Source organism: Carcharhinus amblyrhynchos, chromosome 9, assembly GCF_965287045.1.
Source record: "Carcharhinus amblyrhynchos chromosome 9, sCarAmb.v2.hapA, whole genome shotgun sequence".
NCBI lineage: Eukaryota > Metazoa > Chordata > Chondrichthyes > Carcharhiniformes > Carcharhinidae > Carcharhinus > Carcharhinus amblyrhynchos.
In genome coordinates, this window is record NC_137332.1 from 49,631,683 (window position 1) to 49,654,179 (window position 22,497).

The following is a 22,497-nucleotide window of genomic DNA, read 5'->3' on the forward strand; positions in this document are numbered from 1 at the left end:
CAGGAGTATACCGGCAGACAGGAAGGTGGGTTGAAGTGTGTCTACTTCAATGCAAGGTGCATCTGGAATAAGACAGGTGAACTTAGAGCATCGATTGATTCTTGAGACTACGATGTTGTGGCCATTATGGAGACATGGTTAGAACAGGGACAGAAATGGTTGTTGGAAATTCCAGAGTATAGATGTTTCAGTAAGAGTAGGGAAAGTGGTAAAAGAGATAGAGGAGTAGCATTGTTAATAAAGGATAGTTGAACGGCTGCAGAAAGGCAGTTTGAGGGGGATCTGCCTAGTGAGGTAATATGGGCTGAATTTAGAAATAGGAAAGGAACAGACACGTTGTCAGGAGTTTTCTATAGGGCCCAAATAGTGATAGAGATATGGAGGAAGAAATTACAAAGCAGATTATGGATGGGTGCGGAGGTCACAGAGTAGTTGTCATGGATGACTTTAACTTTCCAAATATTGGAACCTTTATAGGTCGAATAGTTCGGATGGGGCAGTTTTTGTACAGTGTGTGCTGGAGGGTTGCCTGACACAAAATGTGGATAAGCTGACAAGAGATGGGGCCACATTGGACTTGGTACTGGGTAATGAACCGGGCCAAGTGTTAGATTTGTTTGTGGAAGAGCACTTTGGAGATAGTGATCACAATTCGGTGTCTTTCATTATTGCAATGGAGAGGGATAGGGCCATATGACAGGGCAAGGTTTATAATTGGGGGAGGGGTAATTAAGATGCGATTAGGCAAGAATTAGGAAGCATAAGATGGGAACAGAAACTGTGAGGGAAAGGCAGAAATGAAAAGTGGAGCTTGTTCAAGGAACAAATACTGCATGTCCTTGATAAGTATGTCCCTGTTAGGCAGTCAGGAAATGGCAGAGTGAGGGGACCACGGTTCATGAAAGAGCTTGAATGTCTTGTCAAGAGGGAAAAGAAAGTGTATATAAGGATGAGAAAACAAGGTTCAGTTGGGTCATTTGAGGGTTACAAGATATCAAGGAATGAGCAAAAAAAAGGGCTTAAGAGAGCTAGGAGGGGGCATGAGATGTCCTTGGCAGGTTGGATCAAGGAAAACCCCAAGGCTTTTTACTCTTACGTGAGAAATAAAAGAATGACCAGGGTGAGGTTAGGGCTGGTGAAGGATAGTAGTGGGAAATTGAGCCTGGATCAGAAGAGATAGGAGAAGCAATGAATGAATACTTTTCTTCAATGTTTACCCAGGAGAGGGGCCATGTTTTTGAGGATGAGAGTGTGATGTAGGCTGATAGGCTGAAGGAGATAGATGTTCTGAAGAAAGATGTATTAGCAATTTTGAAAAGCCTGAGGGTTGATAAGTCCCCTGGGCCAGATGGGATATATCCTGGGATTCTTTAGGAGGCAAGGGAGAAGATTGCAGAGCCTTTGGCTTTGACCTTTGGGTCCTCACTGTCCACGGGGATAGTGACAGAGGACTGGAGAGTGGCGAATGTTATTCCTGTCTTCAAGAAAGGAAATAGGAATGACCCTGGTAATTATAAACCAGTAAGTATTACTTTGGTGGTCGGTACGTTAATGGAAACGGTCCTGAGGGATAGGATTGATGACCATTTGGAAAGATGCAGCTTCATCCAGGATAGCTAACACAGATTCATGAAGGGAAAGTCTTGCCTCACAAATTTGATTGAATTCTTTGAGGAGGTAACTAAATGTGTGGATGAAGGTGGAGCAGTTGATGTCGTGTGCATAGATTTTAGTAAGGCGTTTGATAAGGTTCCCCATGGACGGCTTATGAAGAAAGTAAGGAGGTGTGGGATAGAGGGAAATTTGGCCGATTGGATAAGTAACTGGCTATCTCATAGAAGACAGAGGGTGGTGCTGGATGGAAAATTTTCAGACTGGAGACCAGTTGCCAGTGGTGTACCACAGGGATCAGTGCTGGGTCCTTTGCTATTTGTGATTTTTTTTTATCAATGACTTGGAGGAGGGGGCTGAAGGGTAGGTCAGTAAATTTGCTGATGACACCAAGATTGGTGGAGTAGTGGATGAGGTGGAGGGCTGTTGTAGGCTGCAAAGAGACATTGATAGGATGCATAACTGGGCTGAAAAATGGCAGGTGGAGTTTAACCCTGATAAGTGTGAGGTGATTCATTTTGATAGGACAAACTGGAATGTGGATTACAGGGTCAACGGTAGTGTTATGAGGAATGCGGAGGAACAGAGAGATCTTGGGGTTCATATCCACAGATCTCTGAAAGTTGCCACTCAAGTGGATAAATCCATGAAGAAGGCTTATAGTGTGTTAGCGTTTATTGACGGGGCTTGAGTTTAAGAGCCATGAGTTATGCTGCAACTGTACAGGACGTTAGTGAGACCACATTAGGAATATGGTGTGTAGTTCTGGTCATCTCACTATCAGAAGGATGTGGAAGCATTGAAGAGAGTGCAGTGGAGATTTACCAGGCTGCTGCCTGGTTTGGAGAGTAAGTCTTATGAGGAAAGATTGAGGGAGCTGGGGCTTTTCTCTTCAGAGCGGAGGGGGATGAGCGGTGACTTAATAGATGTTTATAAGATGATGAGGGGGATAGATAGAGTGGACGTTCGGAGACTATTTCCTCGGGTGGATGTAGCTGTTACTAGGGGGCATAACTATAAGGTTCATGGTGGGAGATATAAGCGGGATGTCTGAGGTAGGTTCTTTACTCAGAGAGTGGTTGGGGTGTGGAATGCACTGCCTGCCGTGATAGTGGAGTCGGTCACTTTGGGAACATTCAAGCGATTATTGGATAAGCACATGGAGCACAGCAGAATGATTGGGAGTGAGATAGCTTGATCTTGGTTTTGGACAAAGTTTGGCACAACAACATCGAGGGCCAATGTGCTATACTGTTCTGTGTTCTACCTGAACAGGTGTCGGAGTGTGGCGACTGAGGGATTTTCACTGTAACTTCATTGTAGTGTTAATGTAAGCCTACTTGTGACACTAATTAATAAACTTAAATCTTAAAAAAAGTGATGAGTTCAGATATGTTTGTTGCTTTCCCTGCACTCTGCCAAAACTCACTCCATTTAAAATAACACCCACATCTTATTTCTGTTGGAGGTCAAAAGACCTTTTCCAGAATTGGAAAAACTAATTGCAGTATGCAAATAAGAGTTTGGCAAACTATAACTGTTTCTTTTCTTTCTAGGTGTTATGGCTACAACATGGGACATGTATGATAGTTTTAAAGAAGGGGAAGTTCATGAAGCTATTTCCTCTGATCAACTGAATCGGCAAAAGGATTTGTCACAAGTTAACTTTGACAAAACTGTCCTTCGAACTTTATCAGCTCTAAGTTCTATAGGACTAGGTAAGCATGTAATATAAAATGTTTATCACAGATAGGTTAATTCAAATGAACTCCAGAACTATTTCTAAAAGGGATAAGCAGAAAACTTAATTAAGGATTGATGATACATTAAGAAGTCTCACAATACCAGGTTAAAGTCCAACAGGTTTATTTGGTAGCATGAGTTTTCAGATGCCCTTTCATCAGATGAGTGCAGGATTTGTTTCACAAACAGGGCATATATAGACACAAACTCAGTTACTAGATAATACTTGGATTGCAAGTCTTAACAGGGAATCAAGTCCTTACTGGTACAGACAGTGTGAGTGGAGAGAGGGTTAAGCACAGGTTAAAGAGGTGTGAATTTCTCAAGCCAGGACAGTTAGTGAGATTTTGCAAACCCAGGCAAGTCGTGGGGGTTACAGATAGTGTCACATGAACACAAGATCCCAGATGATGCCATCCTCATGTTTGTGGAACATAAGAACATAAGAAATAGGAGCAGGAGTAGGCCATCTAGCCCTTCGAGCCTGCCCCGCCATTCAATAAGATCATGGCTGATCTGTCGTGGCTCAGTTCCACTTTCCCGCCCTCTCCCCATAACCCTTAATCCCCTCTCTTATCAAGAACCCATCAACCCGCTTCTTAAAAATATTTAGCGAGGCAGCCTCCACCACTTCAACGGGCAGAGAATTCCAGAGATTCACCACCCTTTGAGTGAAGAAGTTCCTCCTCAACTCCGTTCTAAACCGCCTCCCCTTTATCTTGAGGCTGTGCCCCCTAGTCCTACTGTCTTTTTTGAGCGGGAAGAGTCTCTCCACCTCTATCCTATCCATCCCATTCATCATCTTATACGTCTCAATGAGATCTCCCCTCATTCTTCTAAACTCTAACGAGTACAAGCCTAGTTTATTCAGCCTCTCCTCATAGCTCAATCCCCTCAACTCCGGTATCAGCCTAGTAAACCTCCTCTGCACTCCCTCCAGGGCCAAAATATCCTTGCGCAGGTGCGGCGCAGGAACTTGGCTATCAATTTCTGCTCAATGATTCTGCGTTGCCATGTGTCATGAAGGCCGCCTTGGAGAACATGGGCTGAATGCCTGAATGCCCCCTTCCCGACAGGAAGGGAACACTCCTGCCTGGTGATTGCCGAGCGGTGTCTATTCATCTGTTGTCATAGCACCTACATGGTCTCTTCAATGTACAATGCTTTGGGACATCCTTTCCTGCAGCGTATCAGATAGACAATGTTGGCTGAGTCTCAAGAATATGCACCATGTACCTGGTGGATAGTGTTCTCACGTGGGATGATGGCATCTGTGTCAATGATCCAGTACGTCTTGCAGAAGTTGCTGTGGCAGGATTGTGTGATGTTGTCACTGTTCTCCTGAAGGCTGGGTAGTTTGCTGCGTACAATGGTCTGTTTGAGGTTGCGAGGTTGTTTGAAGGCAAGAAGTGGGGGTGTGGGGATGGCCTTGATGAGGTGTTCGTCTTCATTGATGACATATTGAAGGCTCCGGAGAAGATGACATAGCTTCTCTGCTCCAGGGAAGTATTAGACGACGAAGGGTACTCTGTCCGCCTTGTCCCATGTTTGTCTTCTGAAGAGGTCTGTGCGGTTTCTCACTGTGGCACGTCAGAATTGTCAATTGATGTTGAGTGCCATATCCTGTTCTTATGAGGGCATCTTTCAGTGTCTGTAGGTGTCTGTTGCGATCCTCCTTATTTGAGCAGATCCTGCGTATACGGAGGGTTTGTCCGTAGGCAATGGCTTCTTTAACGTGTTTAGGGTGGAAGCTGGAGAAGTGGAACATCATGAGGTTATCCGTGGGCTTGCAGTACGACACTTCACTTCAGACCATTGTATGCAGCAAATCTGTTTGTGAAACAAATCCTGCTCTCGCCTGATGATGGGGCAACAGTCCAAAAGCTCGTGCTACCAAATAAACCTATTGGACTTTAACCTGGTGTTGTGAGACTACTTACTGTGCTTACCCCAGTCCAACACCAGCACCTCCACATCATGGATTGATGGTGACAGCGTACCTGGAAAATTTGTTTTCATCTGAACCATAATTTGAGGTTATTTTTATTTTGATTACTCAACACCATTTAGTTTCTGTAATGTAACCAACCACTTTTTTATTTAGGATTTAGATATTTAAAAAAACATGCAAAAAAAAATGGAACCTACTGTTACACAGTTCCCTGTCAATGCAAGTCACTTTTGAATATGCATCAAAGCAAAATAAATAGTTCCAAAGGGGTCTGAGGTTGGCATTCTGACTGAATTGTGGAGGAAGCAAGAAGATCTTGGAGTTTAACCCTGATACATGCGAGGTGATTCATTTTGGTAGGACAAACTTGAATGCAGATTACAGGGTCAACGGCAGGTTTCTGAGGAATGTGGAGGAACAGAGAGATCTTGGGGTTCAGATCCACAGATCTCTGAAGGTTGCCACTCAAGTGGATAGAGCCGTGAAGAAGGCTTATAGTGTGTTAGCGTTTATTAACAGGAGGTTTGAGTTTAAGAGCCGTGGGGTTATGCTGCAACTATACCTGACCTTGGTGAGATCACATTTAGAATATTGTATGCAGTTCTGGTCACCTTACTGTAAGAAGGATGTGGAAGCATTGGAGAGAGTGCAAAGGAGATTTACCAGGATGCTGCCTGGTTTGGAGGGTAGGTGTTATGAGGAAAGTTTGAGGGAGCTGGGGCTTTTCTCTTTAGAGCAGAGAAGGATGAGAGGTGACATAATTGAGGTTTATAAGATGATGAGGGGGATAGATAGAGTGGACGTGCAGAGACTATTTCTTCGGGTGGATGTAGCTGTTACTAGGGGGCATAACTATAAGGTTTCATGGTGAGAGATACAGGAGGGATGTCGAGGTAGGTTCTTTACTCAGAGAGTGGTTGGAGTGTGGAATGCACTGCCTGCTTTGACAGTGGAGCTGGAGACTTCAGGAACTTTCAAGCGGTTATTGGATAGGCACATGGAGCACACCAGAATGATAGGGAGTGGGATAGCTTGATCTTGGGTCTGGACATAGCTCGGCACAACATCGAGGGCCAAAGGGCCTGTACTGTGCTATACTGTTCTATGTTTCTATGTTCAAATAGCCATGGACTAAAATTTGGTGCAAAGCCAAACTTAAATAATTCCGCCAGTATTTTTTGTGAGGGCATTCCCACGTATCTGTTAGTATTTTGGCATAAAATTGATAACCTAGGACAATGACATGTCTCAGATTTACTGCTGATCTTCTACTGAAGTTAGAGTAGGAGTCCCCTGCAGAAGTTATACCCTTTCAACCTAATTTGAATATTTGTGCAGCAAAAAGCCAATGATCATGTCCATTTCCTCCAACATTTGTAGTTTAACTTTCCATTGGCAACCAGTAAGTGAAGTTCTGTGCAGAGAGGAAGATGGTGGTGTAACATTAATGTCACAGACTAATAATCCAGAGGCCCAGTTTATATTGCTCTGGGAAAATATGTTTAAATCCTACTACAACAGCTGGCGAAATATAAAGCTAGTCTCGGCTGTGGTAACCACGGTAACTATCATTGACAAAAAAAGAAATCAGTTTTAAAGAAGGAAAATCTGCCTTTTTATCTGCTTGGCCTACATGCAACTCCAGCAACATGGTTCCTTTAACTGCCTTCTGAAATGGTCACTCAGTTCAAGGGCAATTAGGGATAGGCCACAAATGTTCTTGTCACGAAAAGATAATAAAATGTTGTTTAAATTAGTACCATCAGGTGGAAGGGGTTGCTGGTATTCACAATTAGTTGTTAAATGTCTAAAAAGAAGACAACCCAGAATTTTTGTCTTTGGCATATGCTTCGTCAAGATAGCGATCTCTGGCGGATTGCCATTCTGAATAAACTTACCCATGTTGAAATTGCAAAGCCCCTGTCTTGCCCAACCATCCTCACTCAGGCTGGGGCACAGGAAACAAAGGAACAATTTATGGCAGTAGCTGGCATAAAGAAGATGTTTGAAGGGAGAAGGTAACTTGCAAAGGTAAGTGGTTCAGACAGTCAAGGGGACTGCAGGAGGGAGATGGGGTGCAATGGGACGGAGGGAATTCAGCAGGAGGGATGTCAGACTGGGAAGGGGGGGGATGGGACCGGGAAGGAAGTGTCATAGAGGGGGACTCAGATCAAGATGGGAGAGTCGGGTCAGATTGGACTGGGAGGGGTATTTGGACAGAAAAGGGGTCAGGTCTGATCAGGGTCCCAGCTCAGTGCAATTTTCCAGAGGAAGTTAGCACTTCTGGACAATTGTAAAGTAAACCCTTAGGAACTTCCCAGAGGGATTCGCAAGTGCATCATTTGGATACCCTCCAAATGCGATGCTGGTGAATCAGGAAGTTATGGGTCATTTAGTTTATAACAAAATAAATCAAGTCTGTTGAAATTGTTTGTAAAACCTAATCAGAAAAATGTGTGGTTTTATAACTCATTAAAACTACATTAATAATACATAAGTTCCTGGAAATAATTGGGGTGATTCTCCGACCGCACCACACCAAACTGGAGAATAGTGTGCAAGCCTAAAAATCACTTTCACACCTGGCGTCAAACAGTTTGTGATTCTCCCAGTCTCTTTCTAATGACACAAACCAGATCATGCCCAGAAAGGGCCCAGAAACTCCCAACACTCCAAAAAAGTAACTGAGTATGGGAAGATTGCGGTATGGGGTGTGCCTGAGAGATCGGCATGGATCACTCCATTATTCTTGCCATTATAACACTTACAAAGTTTTTGGGAGAATTCCACCCAATGAGTGAGTTATGCCATTATTTAGGTTTGATCATAATTTGCCACCGCTTGTGTGCCACTCCACTTTAGCCTCACTTAAAATGATAAAAATATGTTATTATCGTTCAGCCTATCTTTGTAGTTGATGGTGATTGTTAATCTGCTGAATTTATGTGGCATTATTTGCGGTGTAACCAATTAGACTGAAATAATGATGTGGGTGACTTGATAATGAAATAATTTATAGCCCTCATAGAATTCATGGGACGGGAATTTATGGCCTCGCTCATCCCGAAACCATGAAGTCCTGCTGAAAGACAATGGACCTTTCCATTTACTGCCCCTCGCCCACTCTGATTCCCGTGGCAGGCGGGGTGGTACAATTCCAGCGATACAGATTACGGTGCACTAAAGGCCCTTCGGCCCATCAGGTCTGCACTGACAATAACTACAACAACAGCCATGCTAATCCCATTTTCCTGCACTTAGTCCATATCCTTGAGTATTATGATATTTCAATGCTCATCCAAATACTTTTTAAAGATTTCCGGGCTCCACTCCCTTCCCAGGCATTGCATTCCACATTCCCACCCCCACTTTGAGAGGAAAATGTTTTTCTAAAATCTTCCTGAATCTCCTGCCTCTTCCTGAAAACTATGCCCTCGTGTGATTGACACCTTAACCAAGGGAAACAGCTACTCCCTACTCACCCTGTCCATACCCCTCTTAATCTTATAGACTTCAATCATGCCCACCCTCAGTCTTCTCTGCTCTAGAGAAAACAATTCATCCCGATCTGGTCTTTCATAGCTCAAATGCTTCAACCCAGGCAACATCCTGGTGACTCTTTTCTGTCTGTTAGTCCTCTAGTACTATCACATCCTTCCTATAGTGAGGTGACCAAAACTGCACACAGTACTTCAGCTTTGGCCTAATCAAAACTATGTACAGCTCCAACACTAGCCTTGCTCTTATATTCTATGATGTGGAGATGCTGGCGTTGGACTCGGGTAAACACAGTCTTACAACACCAGGTTAAAGTCCAACAGGTTTATTTGGTAGCAAAAACCACTAGCTTTTGGAGCGCTCGCTGCTCCTTCGTCAGGTGAGTGGGATTTCAGTTCACAAACAGGGCATTTAAAGACACAAACTCAACTTACAAAACAATGGTTGGAAATGTGAGCCTTTACAGGTAATCAAGCAGCGAGCGCTCCAAAAGCTGGTGGCTTTTGCTACCAAATAAACCTGTTGGACTTTTACCTGGTGTTGTGAGACTTCTTACTGTTTATACTCTATGCCATAATTGATAAAAGCAAGTGTCCTGTATGCCTTCTTAACAAAGCTATTCACCTGCTCTGTTGAATTCGGGATGTGTGATTAAGTGCCCCAAAATCCATATATTTCTCTGAGCTTCCCAGTGCCCTGTCATTCATTAAATACTCTGTCATCTTCTTTCTTCTTCCAAAGTGTATCACTTCGCACTTATCAGTGTTAAATACCATTTGCCACCACTGTGCTCATCTGATCAATCCATCTATATCTTCCTGTCACCTACGACTGTCTATCTATCTAAACTATTAACCACCCTACCAATCTTGGTGTCATCTGCTTAACATTCCCCCAGCCTCCAGTCACTCAAACAGCCTTCTACTACAACTCTTTGTGTCCTAGTGCCAAGCTAGTTTCTGATCCATCTTGCAAAGTTTCCCTGAATTCCATGTGCTTTAACCTTCTCAATTGGTCTCTCATGTGGAACTTTGACAAAGCTTTGCTCAAGTCCACATGAACTACATCAACTGGAATTCTCTCATCCATTCAGCATAGGAAGTCAGAAAGGAACTGTTAAAGCTGTGGACCCCCATCTCAGCAATCTGGACAAGATTTGGAAGTATTAAAATTCACTTTTTGTCAACTTTGCCATCCATGGTCCTGTTCTGTTGAAGTTTGTATGCAATTGCTTTCATAATTCCCACCTAGAATTAGGAAGGCGAAAATAGTGTAATATGCTATTCCCTTTTAAAATAATTGTGTGCTGAAGCAGGTTAAGAATTATAGTTTACACACGTAATCCTGTTGTAATTGTAGAAAGTCGATCCTCCACTTCGGCAGAGTCGGAGAGTGTTGTTACTGTCCAGGCACCTGAAGAATTAGAGCATGATCCAGAAGAACTCCTGAAAAATGAAAAGCTAAAGCATGATTTATTCATCATGGAACGTGTCATTATGGAGAACATTTTCCAACCTAAACTTGCTGCTTATCGACAACTACCAATTTTACCTGGTAATTAATAACCATTAAGAACCTGAAAAGAGTAGAAATTTACAACAAGAGGATATTTACTTTATCATGTTTGTCAGCTGTTTGCTCAAGCAACTCAAAAGCTCAATGTTTCTGAGCTCCTATTCATCTTGTGCTTCTAATACTTGTCTGGTTGTCTATTTAGTGATGCCGAATTCCTCTGACTTAAAATATTTTGTTGCAAAAAAGATTTATGCTGCAGGGGCCTTTTTCAAAATGCATTTTCTCCTATTCTTTTTGCCCCACTCTCTTAATGACTATTTTAGTTTAATGACCACCCGCCACTGGTTCTGCAAATCTTGGAAATTGACAAAGCTGTCATCATTTGACATGTATGTAAAAATAGAACACTGGGCAAAATTTTACAAGAAAAATTTTAAGTGCTGAAAATGGGACAGTTGCAGATCCATTTTTTGGGCAAGTTTTTACTCCCAATCTTATGCACATAGTGTTTGAAAAAGTGAGCTAGACTGTTTCTAGCTATTAGAGGCAGTGGGTGGGGCTTAATTCACCAGTCAGCTTGCTCCAACAGCAGAGGGAGCTACTGCACATGTGCAGACCTCTGGTTGCATATGTGCAATTCCAACAGCAGAGGCCTGACAGAGCTGCTAGGTCTCTGCTGCAGCATCCTCCCACAATTGCAGAGGCCCACAGCTGATCGCAAGCTCCACACAGCTCATAAATATAGCCCCCGCCGTCCAGACTGATCATGCAACCCCCAAACGATCACAGGCAAAGTGGTAGTGGACTTCCCTCCCTCCTCATTCTAATCACACGCACAATGCACAGTGGCGCCCTTTCCTCTCTGATTTGGCCATGCCTCCATATGCCCATCCCAATATGCCCTGTGGAATTTGAGCCCTGCCCCATCGGCTGCACCCCCTTCAGGACTTGCCACTTCAGACTCCACTCCTGGCACTGCCCAGTGGACAGTGTCAAGGTGGCAGGATGGCACTGACTAAGGGGCGCCCCCTTGCCCTCAACTTCCCCAGGTTGTCTCAGTGGCCTCTGATTCTACAACTATTCCCCATTCATGGGGAGCAGGTGTTTTCCTCGCTGGAGAGAATTTCTCTTGACAAGGCCATAAAGACAAGTGAGCCTGGACAATTGAGCGCCGGACTCACTAAACAGATGAAATGATGTTTATCATAAATTTAATTAATTTAGTTAGCCTATCTCTGGAAATGGGTAAGAGGCTGATGGCATCAGAAATCTGGAACCGGTAAGATTGCGAGAGCCAAGAAATTGGACGTGATCCTGATTTCTCGGCTCCTGTGCAATTTTACCGGCTTGCTCCTCCCATCAATGGGCGGGGCAAGCTGGTAAAATCACAGCCATCAGGAGTCAAAAAAAAACTTCCTAAGTAAAGTTCCCAAAGAGTAACTAAAAAAGAAATCAAGAAAATGATGGGAATCATCTTAATTACGCACCTTAAATTAGGTCACTGTTCCTCAATGGAACTGCTTTATTGAAGGATTCCTCCCGGGAAGTTGAGTGACTGAAACATTTCGGCATGTTTTAAGATTCAGGTTTCAATCATTCATTTTTTTGTTACTTACTATTTCCTCACTGGGAAGTGTATACAGTATTCTAGTATTTAACTCTTGACATTACCTAGATCCAGATGGGACACCTAATGCTGAGGAAGAGGTGGTAGACAGCCTAATGCTGCTCGATTTCATGAGTCCAAAATTGCATTCTCTATGGTCTTTTACCTGTCATCTCACCAAGGGACGCAATGTTAGCTGTATGGTTTGGAACAAACGCAATGTGGTAAGTAAATTTAAGGAGACAACTAATTAAAATCATAATGATTAACTAATACAACAGTGATGTTAAATGGTCATTTTATGTGTGTTCAGATGATACTGAGAAATTTGATTACAGCAATAAATTGGCCCAGGGAACAGTGATTTACTCACCTGTTTACGTGGACAGGTAGTGGTGGCTTATTATGATGGGTAAGTCATGCATCCAGCTCTACAATAGTTATTAATTGGTGCTTTTGCAGCTAGAGGGAGGGGAGAAACCAGGCATCTCTAATGCACTTCAAAGTGTCCAGCCCTCTTTAAAAATGCTGATGCAAAGTGGCTGCTGACAGGAGGAATGCTTGTGAAGGAAGAAATGGCTGAAATATTTGTAGGATTGACCCAGCAGCTGCTTTGGAGATTGTGATCTAGGTGGTGGGAGAGGAAGGTGTGATTTTCCCCAGGAATGAGGGGAGGCGGTGTGTGCAGTGGTGTTGGTGGGGAGGATGCAAAACACTGTCCAGTCACTTGTCGCCAGTGGAAATTGGTTGCAAAGGAGGTCAATTCAAGGAGCTGAACTCCCAGCTACAAAACTGAAAGAAGCTGAATGACCTCAGCAGAGTTGTCAAGTTCAGAGTCCCATCCCTCACCTCAGCTGCTTTCACCTCACACCTGCTGCAACATCAGTAGTTCCACGACTCATAGTGCTCCCTTCCCCCAGTTTCCTTTACTCTTCTGCAATCACTTCACCTCACTTCACTTCATTTTTGTCTTCTATTTAGAAACTGCACCTTCTGTTTTCATTATTAGTGTAATCCTTATCTGCACATGTAATATCTTGCAAACAATATCTGTACTTTTAAGCATGATAGGAAGAATCTCAAATCAATCCAGAAAGAAAACAGTAGCGTATTTTGATTATGTTACTCTATTAGCAAAGGCCTTAACCAATGATCCAGAGGTATGAGTTCAACTTTCATTAAGGCAGTTGTGGAATTTAAATTCAATCAACTAAAATAAACAGAATCTAAAAAGCTAGCATCAGTAGAAATTTTCAGATTGTCATTAAAAACCCACCTGGTTCATGCATATCCTCTACATTCTTAGCTTGTCTGGTCTGTATGTGATCGATTCTTAACTGCCCTGTTAAACAGCCACAGAGTTGTGTTCAAGAAGGTGGCCCATCACCCACATATTTTCATTGGTAATTAGGAATGGACAATAAATGCTGACCTTACCAGTGACACCCACATCCTGTGAATGAATAAATAAAATGACACTGCCAGTTATAGTCCACCTATTCCTTTCCAGAGAAAGTCGTAGACAACATGAGGCAGCAAGTGTCCTGTTCAGACTTCAGGAGCAGGTTTGAACATCATGTGCAATGCCTGAGGAGTTATTGTTCAGGATCACTTCACACATTTGCCCTTATCACCTCATTATTTTTGAAGTTCGCCTGAGTATGGCCATGGTTAACAAACCTAGCATTCACTTCCCATCTTCTTGAACCATTAGATTTGGTGTGCTAAAAATGCTGCCAAACTGATCTTGATTATCTCACCTTCATACTCTACATGCTTTCAAAAGCTACTCACCTCCCTCTGCACTCACAAGAAAAACTGACTTTTGTTCCCTTCCTTTATTTCACGCACTGAAATTCTCACAGTTCCTGTCAGTGCAGGAAGAGGAGAACAACCTTTCTAAAAATCTGATCTTAGCAAGCACCAGTTCAGAGACTGGCATCATGTTCATTTTAGAGGGTACACTAGAGAAACAGTATTACATAGTGAATCTCTGGCCACGTTTGCTTTTATTCTGGGATATGAACATCGCTGACAAGGCTAACAGCTATTGCTCATCCTAATTGTTCTTAAGGTGTGATTCTGAGCCACCTTCTTGAATCACTGCAATCCATCTGGTGTTGGGACCTAAATTGCAGTTACAAATGTGTAGAAAAGATAGCAGGAGATAGGACAGTACAGGTGCCAGCTTGGTGAAGAGTGAAGTCACAACCTGGCTTTGTTGTAAAAGTCTTAGTTGCTGTTTTTGAAAGCTGAGGCTACTGAAGAAGTTTGCCAGTAAACTTTTGCACAATGTTTGAGAGCATGAAGAAATCCAGCCCCATCTTGTGGCTGCATTTCATGTACAGCAGGGAGATCATTCTGTCAAGCTTGAAGGAGTGCTTAGCTCCATGAATACAAATTGACCCCACCATATTGGATCCACTCTGACAACTGCCATGGCACATCATATTACTGCATGGAAGGTCACATAGCTTCTGTTCTGATTCTGGGGTTTAGTATTGACAGAGGCTTCCAAAACATCAGACCACTAAGACTATGTGAGATGCCCTCAGTGGAAGCTCAGCACATGCATTTTGTAGCTATTAGGAATACACCTTATAGATGTGCTTTGATAAATGATTGAGGATAAAGACAAGCTTTCACAACAGTGATTCTTAATTATTTCTACCGACTATTGCTCATCTCTGAAGTTATTTAATAAAATTTCTGTTTTGTGTGTCAGTCAAAAGAAAGACCCAAGAAGCTGGTGATGGATAACACATAGGGTGAAATCTGTGCACCTTTTTGATGCATCAAGATGCAGCAAAGTAATATATTGTTGATAGAATGACCCTGTGGCATAAATGGCAAGGGATAAAATATCTTTGACAGGAATCAACAGTGCTAGCCTTCTTGTATTGAGGCTCCACCTTCAGCTGCAATAGATAACCTTGTGCTGTGACAGCCTCCTTGGTGAAGCATATGCATTTCACATGTTGCTTCTTGGTGAAGATGCAATATGAGAAATACTCCCTTAAGACGGTACTTGGATGTAGCATCCTGCACAGAGGTCTCTCTCTCACAATTGTCTCTCCCTGTCACAGTTGCCTCAGGTATTCCTGCTCAGTCCTGTCTTTGCTGCTTCTCCCCCTCCTCCAATCCCAAAAGCAACCCAGCAGACTACCCACAACTGGAACAAATGGTTTGCTAACCACAAGAACAAAATTGTTCCCATAAATCAAAATTCGCTTCTGAAACACAGAAAATAAACAAAATAAAACCCAGAGGTTGTTTACTACCCTAGCAAAACAGCAATTAATTTGTATGCTTTAGAAAGCTTCAGATGGCTGACATTGTGAGTTGCTGCGTGAGTCAGGCACTGGGAAAGATCAATTTCACATAAGGATGCTACAATTAGGGTAGGATCCTGATTTAAACATTATAACGTACTACTTGAATTGTTCCAAAGTGCAATCCAGTATGGTGGGCAGCATACTTTTAGCATGAGATGGGCCTGCTATACCTGTTATATTGAATCCTTTAGCATATGTTTTACACCTGCTAAATAGGTGTGGTGCAATTAAAATTCTATACCATAGTAGTTCATTCACTCCTAATACCTCACCATATTATAAACCAATTATTGAATTTAAAAGTTGGCAGACTATTTTCTCGTCATTTCTGCATTTGTGTCTTTTGCATTACTGACTTTCCCTTTGAAACCATGCATTGAATAATAGGACTGAAAAGCTCCAACATCTGGAGCTATAAGAAGTGGTAAGTGTGATCGATGATAGGTAAAAGCACAACACAGCTACATTACTAAAATGACATTTTATAAAACAGGAGAGTACATCAAACTGATATGAAAGGATAAATGACCTGTTAAGTATTTCAATCCATATGTTAAAATAAATGAGCTAGTTTTCATATTCTATAAGTTATAAATGCAAGTTAAAGAATGGAGCAAGATTGTCAGGGTTTTGGTATTGGTCCGTGGCAGTTGGCTGAACCAAATTACTTGGTGGTAAACTCATAAATCCAGCTAATGTGGGTTTGCTATTGGATCATGTGGTGAGAGGTTGGCTCTGATGTCAGGAAGTCTGCATGACCTGTTGGCCTTGCAGCATCTGGTGTCATATTTAAAGGACAAGCAGTCTTGTGTTAGAGCTGGAAATCACTTGCAGGCTTTTAGGAAAGCTTTGCAGCTTAAAATTCCAGTATCCGAATTTTTGTTCCTCCAGCACAAAAATACATCCCAAAATCCTGGGAGATTCCTCCAACGTCACATAAGATAATTCAGTGGCACCAATGGGTTCAACTGAGGACTGAGATGTCACATTCTTGCCAGCACATCTCCTCCAGTGCTTGAGGATGCGAAAGGACAGGGTGGATGATCCCCACGTGGCCATTACCTCTCCCTTTCCTTGCAGGTAGCCTCCTAAGTATCCTCCCGTCAGGAGCTCCGGTGTATAATGCTCCTTTAAGCACTTGTCCCTCAGTTGCGTGCTGTTCCTTTAAATTTTGGCCCTTAGTTCTGGATTCCAAATTTTATGTCAGACACTTTGCCCCTGAAGAATATCAGCAGGTTTTCACAGTGAAAATGTTTCCAAGATCAATCCAGTGCCCTGTGACTCAGTCTCCTGGAAACCCAAAGGAGTCTCAACACTGAGTCCAGAAAGCTGTATGTAAGTCACCAGCTTTCACTGTGCAGGTTACTGAAGCATGAGAGACGTGTGAGTTCTGCTAAATTGGGGAGGCAAGATTAAATCATGTCAAATTGCACTCAAATTATATATAAATGAGCAATTAAGCAAATCAATTAATTTCCTGCTTCTTATGGGTGAATTTCCCGTTTTGTTATTTTTCCCACCTCTGACTTAATTGCTTACAGTTTTCTCCATCAGAAGTCTAACTCACGACTCCTGCCCAATTCTCTATGGCTACCCACCATCTTGCATACTCTAGCGGACTCCACAAAATCCATCCCATGAATTCTGAAAATTGCATTGATATTGAGGTTCTTTTGGCTAATGTTTTATCAAATTTCAGGTTAGTGGACTGAACTTCCAGTAAATAGACATTGATTAGGTAAGTGTTAAAGTATGCTGTTCAGTAACAACTTATAATAATTGTTTAGGATAACTTCATAATAAAAACATATTATGATGACCATAAATTATTTTATTGTGTTGGCATACAGGATCTACTGGCGGTGGGTTATGGTCAATTTGGATATAAGGAACAGAGAGGAGGATTGATTTGCTGTTGGTCACTGAAAAATCCTATGGTGGGTTGAACAAGAGCGTAAGTAGGATTTGAGGCTAGTTGTCAAAAAACGCAATTGGATGCAACACTTTTATTGGGCCTAGAATTACATTGAAATGACTAACCATCATAGCTGCACATTAAAAAAAATGTTGCATCTGTCAGTTCTATAATCATCATAAAGTTAATGATGTAAAACCAAAGTACACCAACCTCTTCGATCTACTTTTTGCACACCTCTTGTAAGATCCTCTGTTTGCACTTGTTCATTATCCACCATTGCTAACTGTGCTTGCAGGGAGAAGAACAGAATTTTCCATTTGCTATTGTGGTTCAGATTGCTCCCAACAGTTGTCATTTCTAGCTACCAAATTCTGTAACAGACTGAGGCTCCTATGAACTAAAACTGATGAATAGTCACTACCACGCTTATTGTTACAGCTAAACTGAGAATATGTAGGATGGCCACCAATGTTTCCAGGCACAATTGCTGATTGAGATAACATTACCAGATCAATGCATACTAGCTAAAACCACTTGACCAAATTTAGTTATGAAAAATAATACATGGATACAGAAAATTTAAATGTCCTGTGCGTTGAGATAATAGAATTGGAATCAGTTTGCAAATTTGGAATATTGTGAGCAATTTTGGGTCCCGTACCAAAGGAAGGTTGTGCTGGCCTTGGAAAGGGTCCAGAGGAGATTCACGAGAATGATCCCAGGAACTAAAAGCTTGATGTATGAGGAGCGTTTGATATCTCTGGGCCCGATTTTACCATTGCGTCATGCCCGTATTCGGACGTGAAAACTTGGTAAAATTGGACGTGAGGCAATTAACGCGATCTGCGCCCAAGCAGATGCCCACTTTACCAAAGATGCCCACTTTACCGAAAATGGATACGATCTGAACCGTGCCCGAACATGGGCGCAGTGGCGATTTAAGTGCATTTGCATGCATTTAAATTGAATTATTAGGCTGCCTGCTCAACTTTACCAACATTCTCCTCTTTATCATCACGTTCGCCTGTCCAGATTCAGCACGAAACAGACGTGCTCGGCAAAAAGTCTGTTTTGGGTCCTCCAGCTTCTGAAGACGTAAATTTAAAGCTTCTAGTGGCTCTCTGACTCACATCAGTGGTGGGGGGCCAGATCATTCTCTGACTGGGAGGTGGGGAGGGAGAAGGAGTCGGCCAGATGTATCGCTGGTGGGGGAGGCGTGGGGGTGTGGGGAGGAGGGAGGCCAGGTCATTTTCTGGTGAGGGGAGGGAGGAGGGAGGCCTGATCATTCTCTGGTAGGGGGGAGGCCAGATGGTTTTCTGGCAGGGGTCGGGCAGACCACTGCCATTCTGCGGGCGATCAGTTGGGGGGAAGGAGGGCAGCGGTTGTTATTGGTCTGGGTAGCAGAGGTGGGGTGGGTGGACAGATAAGGGGGATAGTTATATTGTGAGGCTGGGGCGATATCTGTGGGGGCCATCACTATCGCTTTTTACTCCCAGGCCACTTTGTACGCTTCCTGCAGCCCAGGAGTGATGTGACAAGGGCACGTTTCTCAAACTTTTTCTCTTGGTCATGCGCAGTTCAGCATTTTGGGTGTGATAATCCCCAACCACAGCGCAATTCAGACCCACAATTTTTTTTTTCAGGCTAAGTGCATATGGGGGGCGTCTGAGAGCAGTTTTCCAAGTCGGATCTGAATTGCGCCCAGATTCAGCACTTAGAATCAATTATGGTAAAACCAGGCCCTCTGGGTCTGTACTAGATGGAGTTTAGAAGGATGAAGGGGAATCTCATTGAAACTTATAGAATACTGAAAGGCCTGGATAAAATGGATGTGGGAAAGATGTTTCTATTAGTTGGTGGGTCAAGGAGACTAGGAAGGCACAACTTCAGAATAAAGAGACGACCCTTTATAACCAGTAAGAAGTCTCACAACACCAGGCTAAAGTCTAACACGTTTATTTGGAATCATGAGCTTTTGAAGCACTGTCCTTCTTCGCCTGAAGCAGGGTAAATGTGAAAAATACTTACAATGGTGCAGATTATGTGCCACCACTAGATATTAAGAACTTGTTAATTTTAATAACCTACTGATACATTTAGGCACAATCCCAGCAACCGCAGCAGTGCTGGAGGCAGCCTGCTGACAGCTATGTCTTATTGTCTGTGATGACTTTGGCAGATATCTTCTAGAGACAAAAGAGGCCTGGATGGCCCTGGACTGCTAAGGCTCTCCTGCTCCGGGACAGGTGCACTATTTTGAGCATGATGTGCTGGAATTGATGGGGTCGCAAGTGGAGAAGATTTGGAGTGACAGGACACCTTTAGAGTGTCATAGGTAGAACACCCCAGAGTACCTTGAAGGTACTCACTTTGGGTAACAAAGTGTCCCTCCCTGACAAGAAGGGACACCAGGACAATGATAAAGGTGCCCCATTCCTCCCTTATTTAACAACTACTGGAATTCCTCCATAGCTGGGGCAATGGTGTGCATATCCAAGCACAAATCTGTCAAATCTGTAGCAAGGTAGAGAGATTCTTCCTGCTCAGAAAGGATAGCAGGACTAGAGGGCACAGCCTCAAGATAAGGCGGGGGGGGCAGTTTAGATCGGAGTTGAGGAGGAACTTCTTCACTCAAAGGGTGGTGAATCTCTGGAATTCTCTGCCCGTTGAAGTGGTGGAGGCTACCTCGCTAAATATATTTAAGTCATGGGTAGATAGGTTTTTGACAGACAAGGGAATTAAGGGATATGGGGAGAGAGAAGGAAAGTGGAACTGATCCACTTCAGATCAGCCATGATCTCATTGAATGGTGGGGCCGGCTCGATGGGCTAGATGGCCTACTCCTGCTCCTATTTCTTATGTTCTTAAACTTTGCTGGACCTAGATGGCCTCCAAGTTCGAGTCCACCCTTCCCAAGGACACCTCAATGCATTTGTATGCTGGAGCGATGACATCAAACAAAGTGGATTCCTCCATCCTTTTTAGTGTGGTGACAGCCTTAGATAACTTTGTCTGATGTTCCCCTATTGCTTCTGCATCTCCAACATATCTCTTAGGGCTGATTGCAAAGGCTCTTCATTAGACTAAAACTCTACTGGGGCCTAATATCCACCAATACTCAGATGGTCAGAGACCTCAGCTGTCACTGCCTCTGCCTGCTGTGGACATGTGTCCATGAGATGGTCACCAAATAGTGACCCCAAACCTGTTCTGGAATTGGGACTTACCCTAGTGTGTGTATCTGCACTGGGTGGAGATTGAAGGTGAACACAGTAATGGACCTTCATCTGATGGTTCCTCACTTGAGGTTGACTGGGGGCTGGGGCTGAGGCTCTTGCTCAAATTCTTTTCTTGCTGGTAGCTGGAATAGGGAAAAGATAATTAGTGATTGATTAAACAGGCTGCTACACTCGATCACTCACCATCATTGTCTGCATATGACTGAAGTATACTGGATGGACCCTTGTTGTGGGAGACCGAACTCACCTCTGCACATTCTTCAGACTGCAAACTTCTTCAGTGATGCATAATTAATTAGCTGAAAAACAGAAAATGCATGTGAAATCCATCCTGCTATTCAGCGGGAATCATGCTACTTTCCCACCTGTCGCATCACTTAATTCCACCCAAGGTTTTAATTTGCCTTGCACTTCCTGGGTAAGTACCACCGAATTGTCCAGTAGAGTCAGAGATTTCTATGGAAGGTCTCGGGTGCAGGGAATTGTCTGTTGGAAATTCAAACTTCCTGGATAATTCCCATGTAGACCTGTGTGTCAGGATTTCCACAGGTACCAAACATGCATCTTCTGTCATAAGTCTTAGAGACCAGAGGAGATCAGAAGATTTGGTGCTCAAGGGTTTCTATCTTGTAATATATTTTGCTACTGCCTTTACAAAGAGAGAAAATGCATTTGTCTCCATCTCCACCTGTCAATCTGTAGACTTATCCACAACTCAAAGAAATTGCAGACATTTTTTTAATCAGCAATCTGTCTTCTGGCAGCACCAGGAACTTAGTGATAGTCTCCATTTCAGGCCTGGATTAAAAGGAAACATAACATAGCCAAAACAGTTTTTTATTTGCCATATTTATATTTTAACATTAATATATGATGAAATATGTAGATATATTCTGTTACCCAGGACAGAAATTGTGAACATGAAATTAAACAAAGGATTGGAATGACCAAAGATGCATTTCAAAAAAATAAACATGATTATAATTAACACAAAATTAGTCATGAAAACAAAGCTCAAAATCTTGTTCTGCTACATAACACCAGCTTTGACATAGGAAGCGAGTGTTGGACAACGAGTGAAGCAATGTAGAGAAGAATTGAAATTGTGGAGTTGTGGTTTTATTTTTGAAAGAAATAATGAAGAGATTATGGACAAGTCACACTAACCATGAAGAGTAAAATTTGAGACCGAAAGAACTCTGTTGACCAAAATCAAGAAAAGATGATTGGAATTTCTTGGCTTTGTAATCAAGTCATAATTTAGGAAGTCTATCAGAAAGATCAGTAGTAAAAGAGATTGAGATCAATGAAGAATGATCTATTTAGAAGCCTTATAAGCTGTATCATCAATGTGGATGATCCATACCTCTAGTGCAAAACTAACAAAGGCGATCCATGGTCGCCAATGCTCTTGTAGTGCATGATGATGAAGAGAGAGAGACTGTTTGAGGGTTCTTGCAAATATGGAACAAATAAGTATTAGCTATTCTTTTGATCCCAGAGCATTTTTGTGACTCTACTCATCTATAATAATCCTTCTTCATTTATCCTTCTTTGCATGATATGAGCACTTCTAAAAGCTGACAAAGTTATTTCTATTTGTTTACCTCTTTAAGAATGAGCAGTTGCATTCCATATTTCCTTTTTTTAAAGTTCCAAATGCATGAAATCATTGAAAGTGAGTCGGTGGCCTATTTTACATCTCTGGATTTATGTTGTCTCAGATTTCATTAGAACAATCTTTTCAGTAAAAATGTGACTTTAATAGATTTAATTCTACTTTCCTCACTAAAAAAAACTTTTGTATTTACATTAGTGGCCTGAACGCGTTTATTACTGTGACATTGGTGTTACAGCCCTGGAGTTCTCTGCAGATAGCCCCAATCTGCTGGCAGTGGGCCACTATGATGGAACTGTGGCAATCTACAATATACGCAACCCTGAAAATGGGCTAGTTCTGGACAGTAGGTGAGATCATTGGATGATCATTGACATTATTTTAGCATAGTACCAGCCATGTTGCATTACTTCTTGTGGAAATTGAGACTAATTTGCGGATAGTGATGAGGACTATCAGAGGG

General features: G+C 42.6%; 1 protein-coding gene across 5 annotated transcripts in view; it reads left to right on the forward strand.

The window, feature by feature from the left end:
• dnai4 (dynein axonemal intermediate chain 4) overlaps positions 1 to 22,497 on the forward strand; it is a 101,706-nt gene that overhangs the window by 39,452 nt on the left and 39,757 nt on the right. For 3 of the 5 annotated variants that reach the window (XM_080195587.1, XM_080195583.1, XM_080195584.1), the window contains exons 7-11: positions 3,168 to 3,329; positions 10,163 to 10,357; positions 11,994 to 12,148; positions 17,110 to 17,196; positions 22,233 to 22,384. In XM_080195587.1, coding sequence (XP_080051713.1) covers positions 3,168 to 3,329; positions 10,163 to 10,357; positions 11,994 to 12,148; positions 17,110 to 17,196; positions 22,233 to 22,384 — 751 coding nt within the window. The remainder of the gene's footprint in view (positions 1 to 3,167; positions 3,330 to 10,162; positions 10,358 to 11,993; positions 12,149 to 17,109; positions 17,197 to 22,232; positions 22,385 to 22,497) is intronic. The other 2 variants (XM_080195586.1, XM_080195585.1) reach the window with 2 other exon arrangements.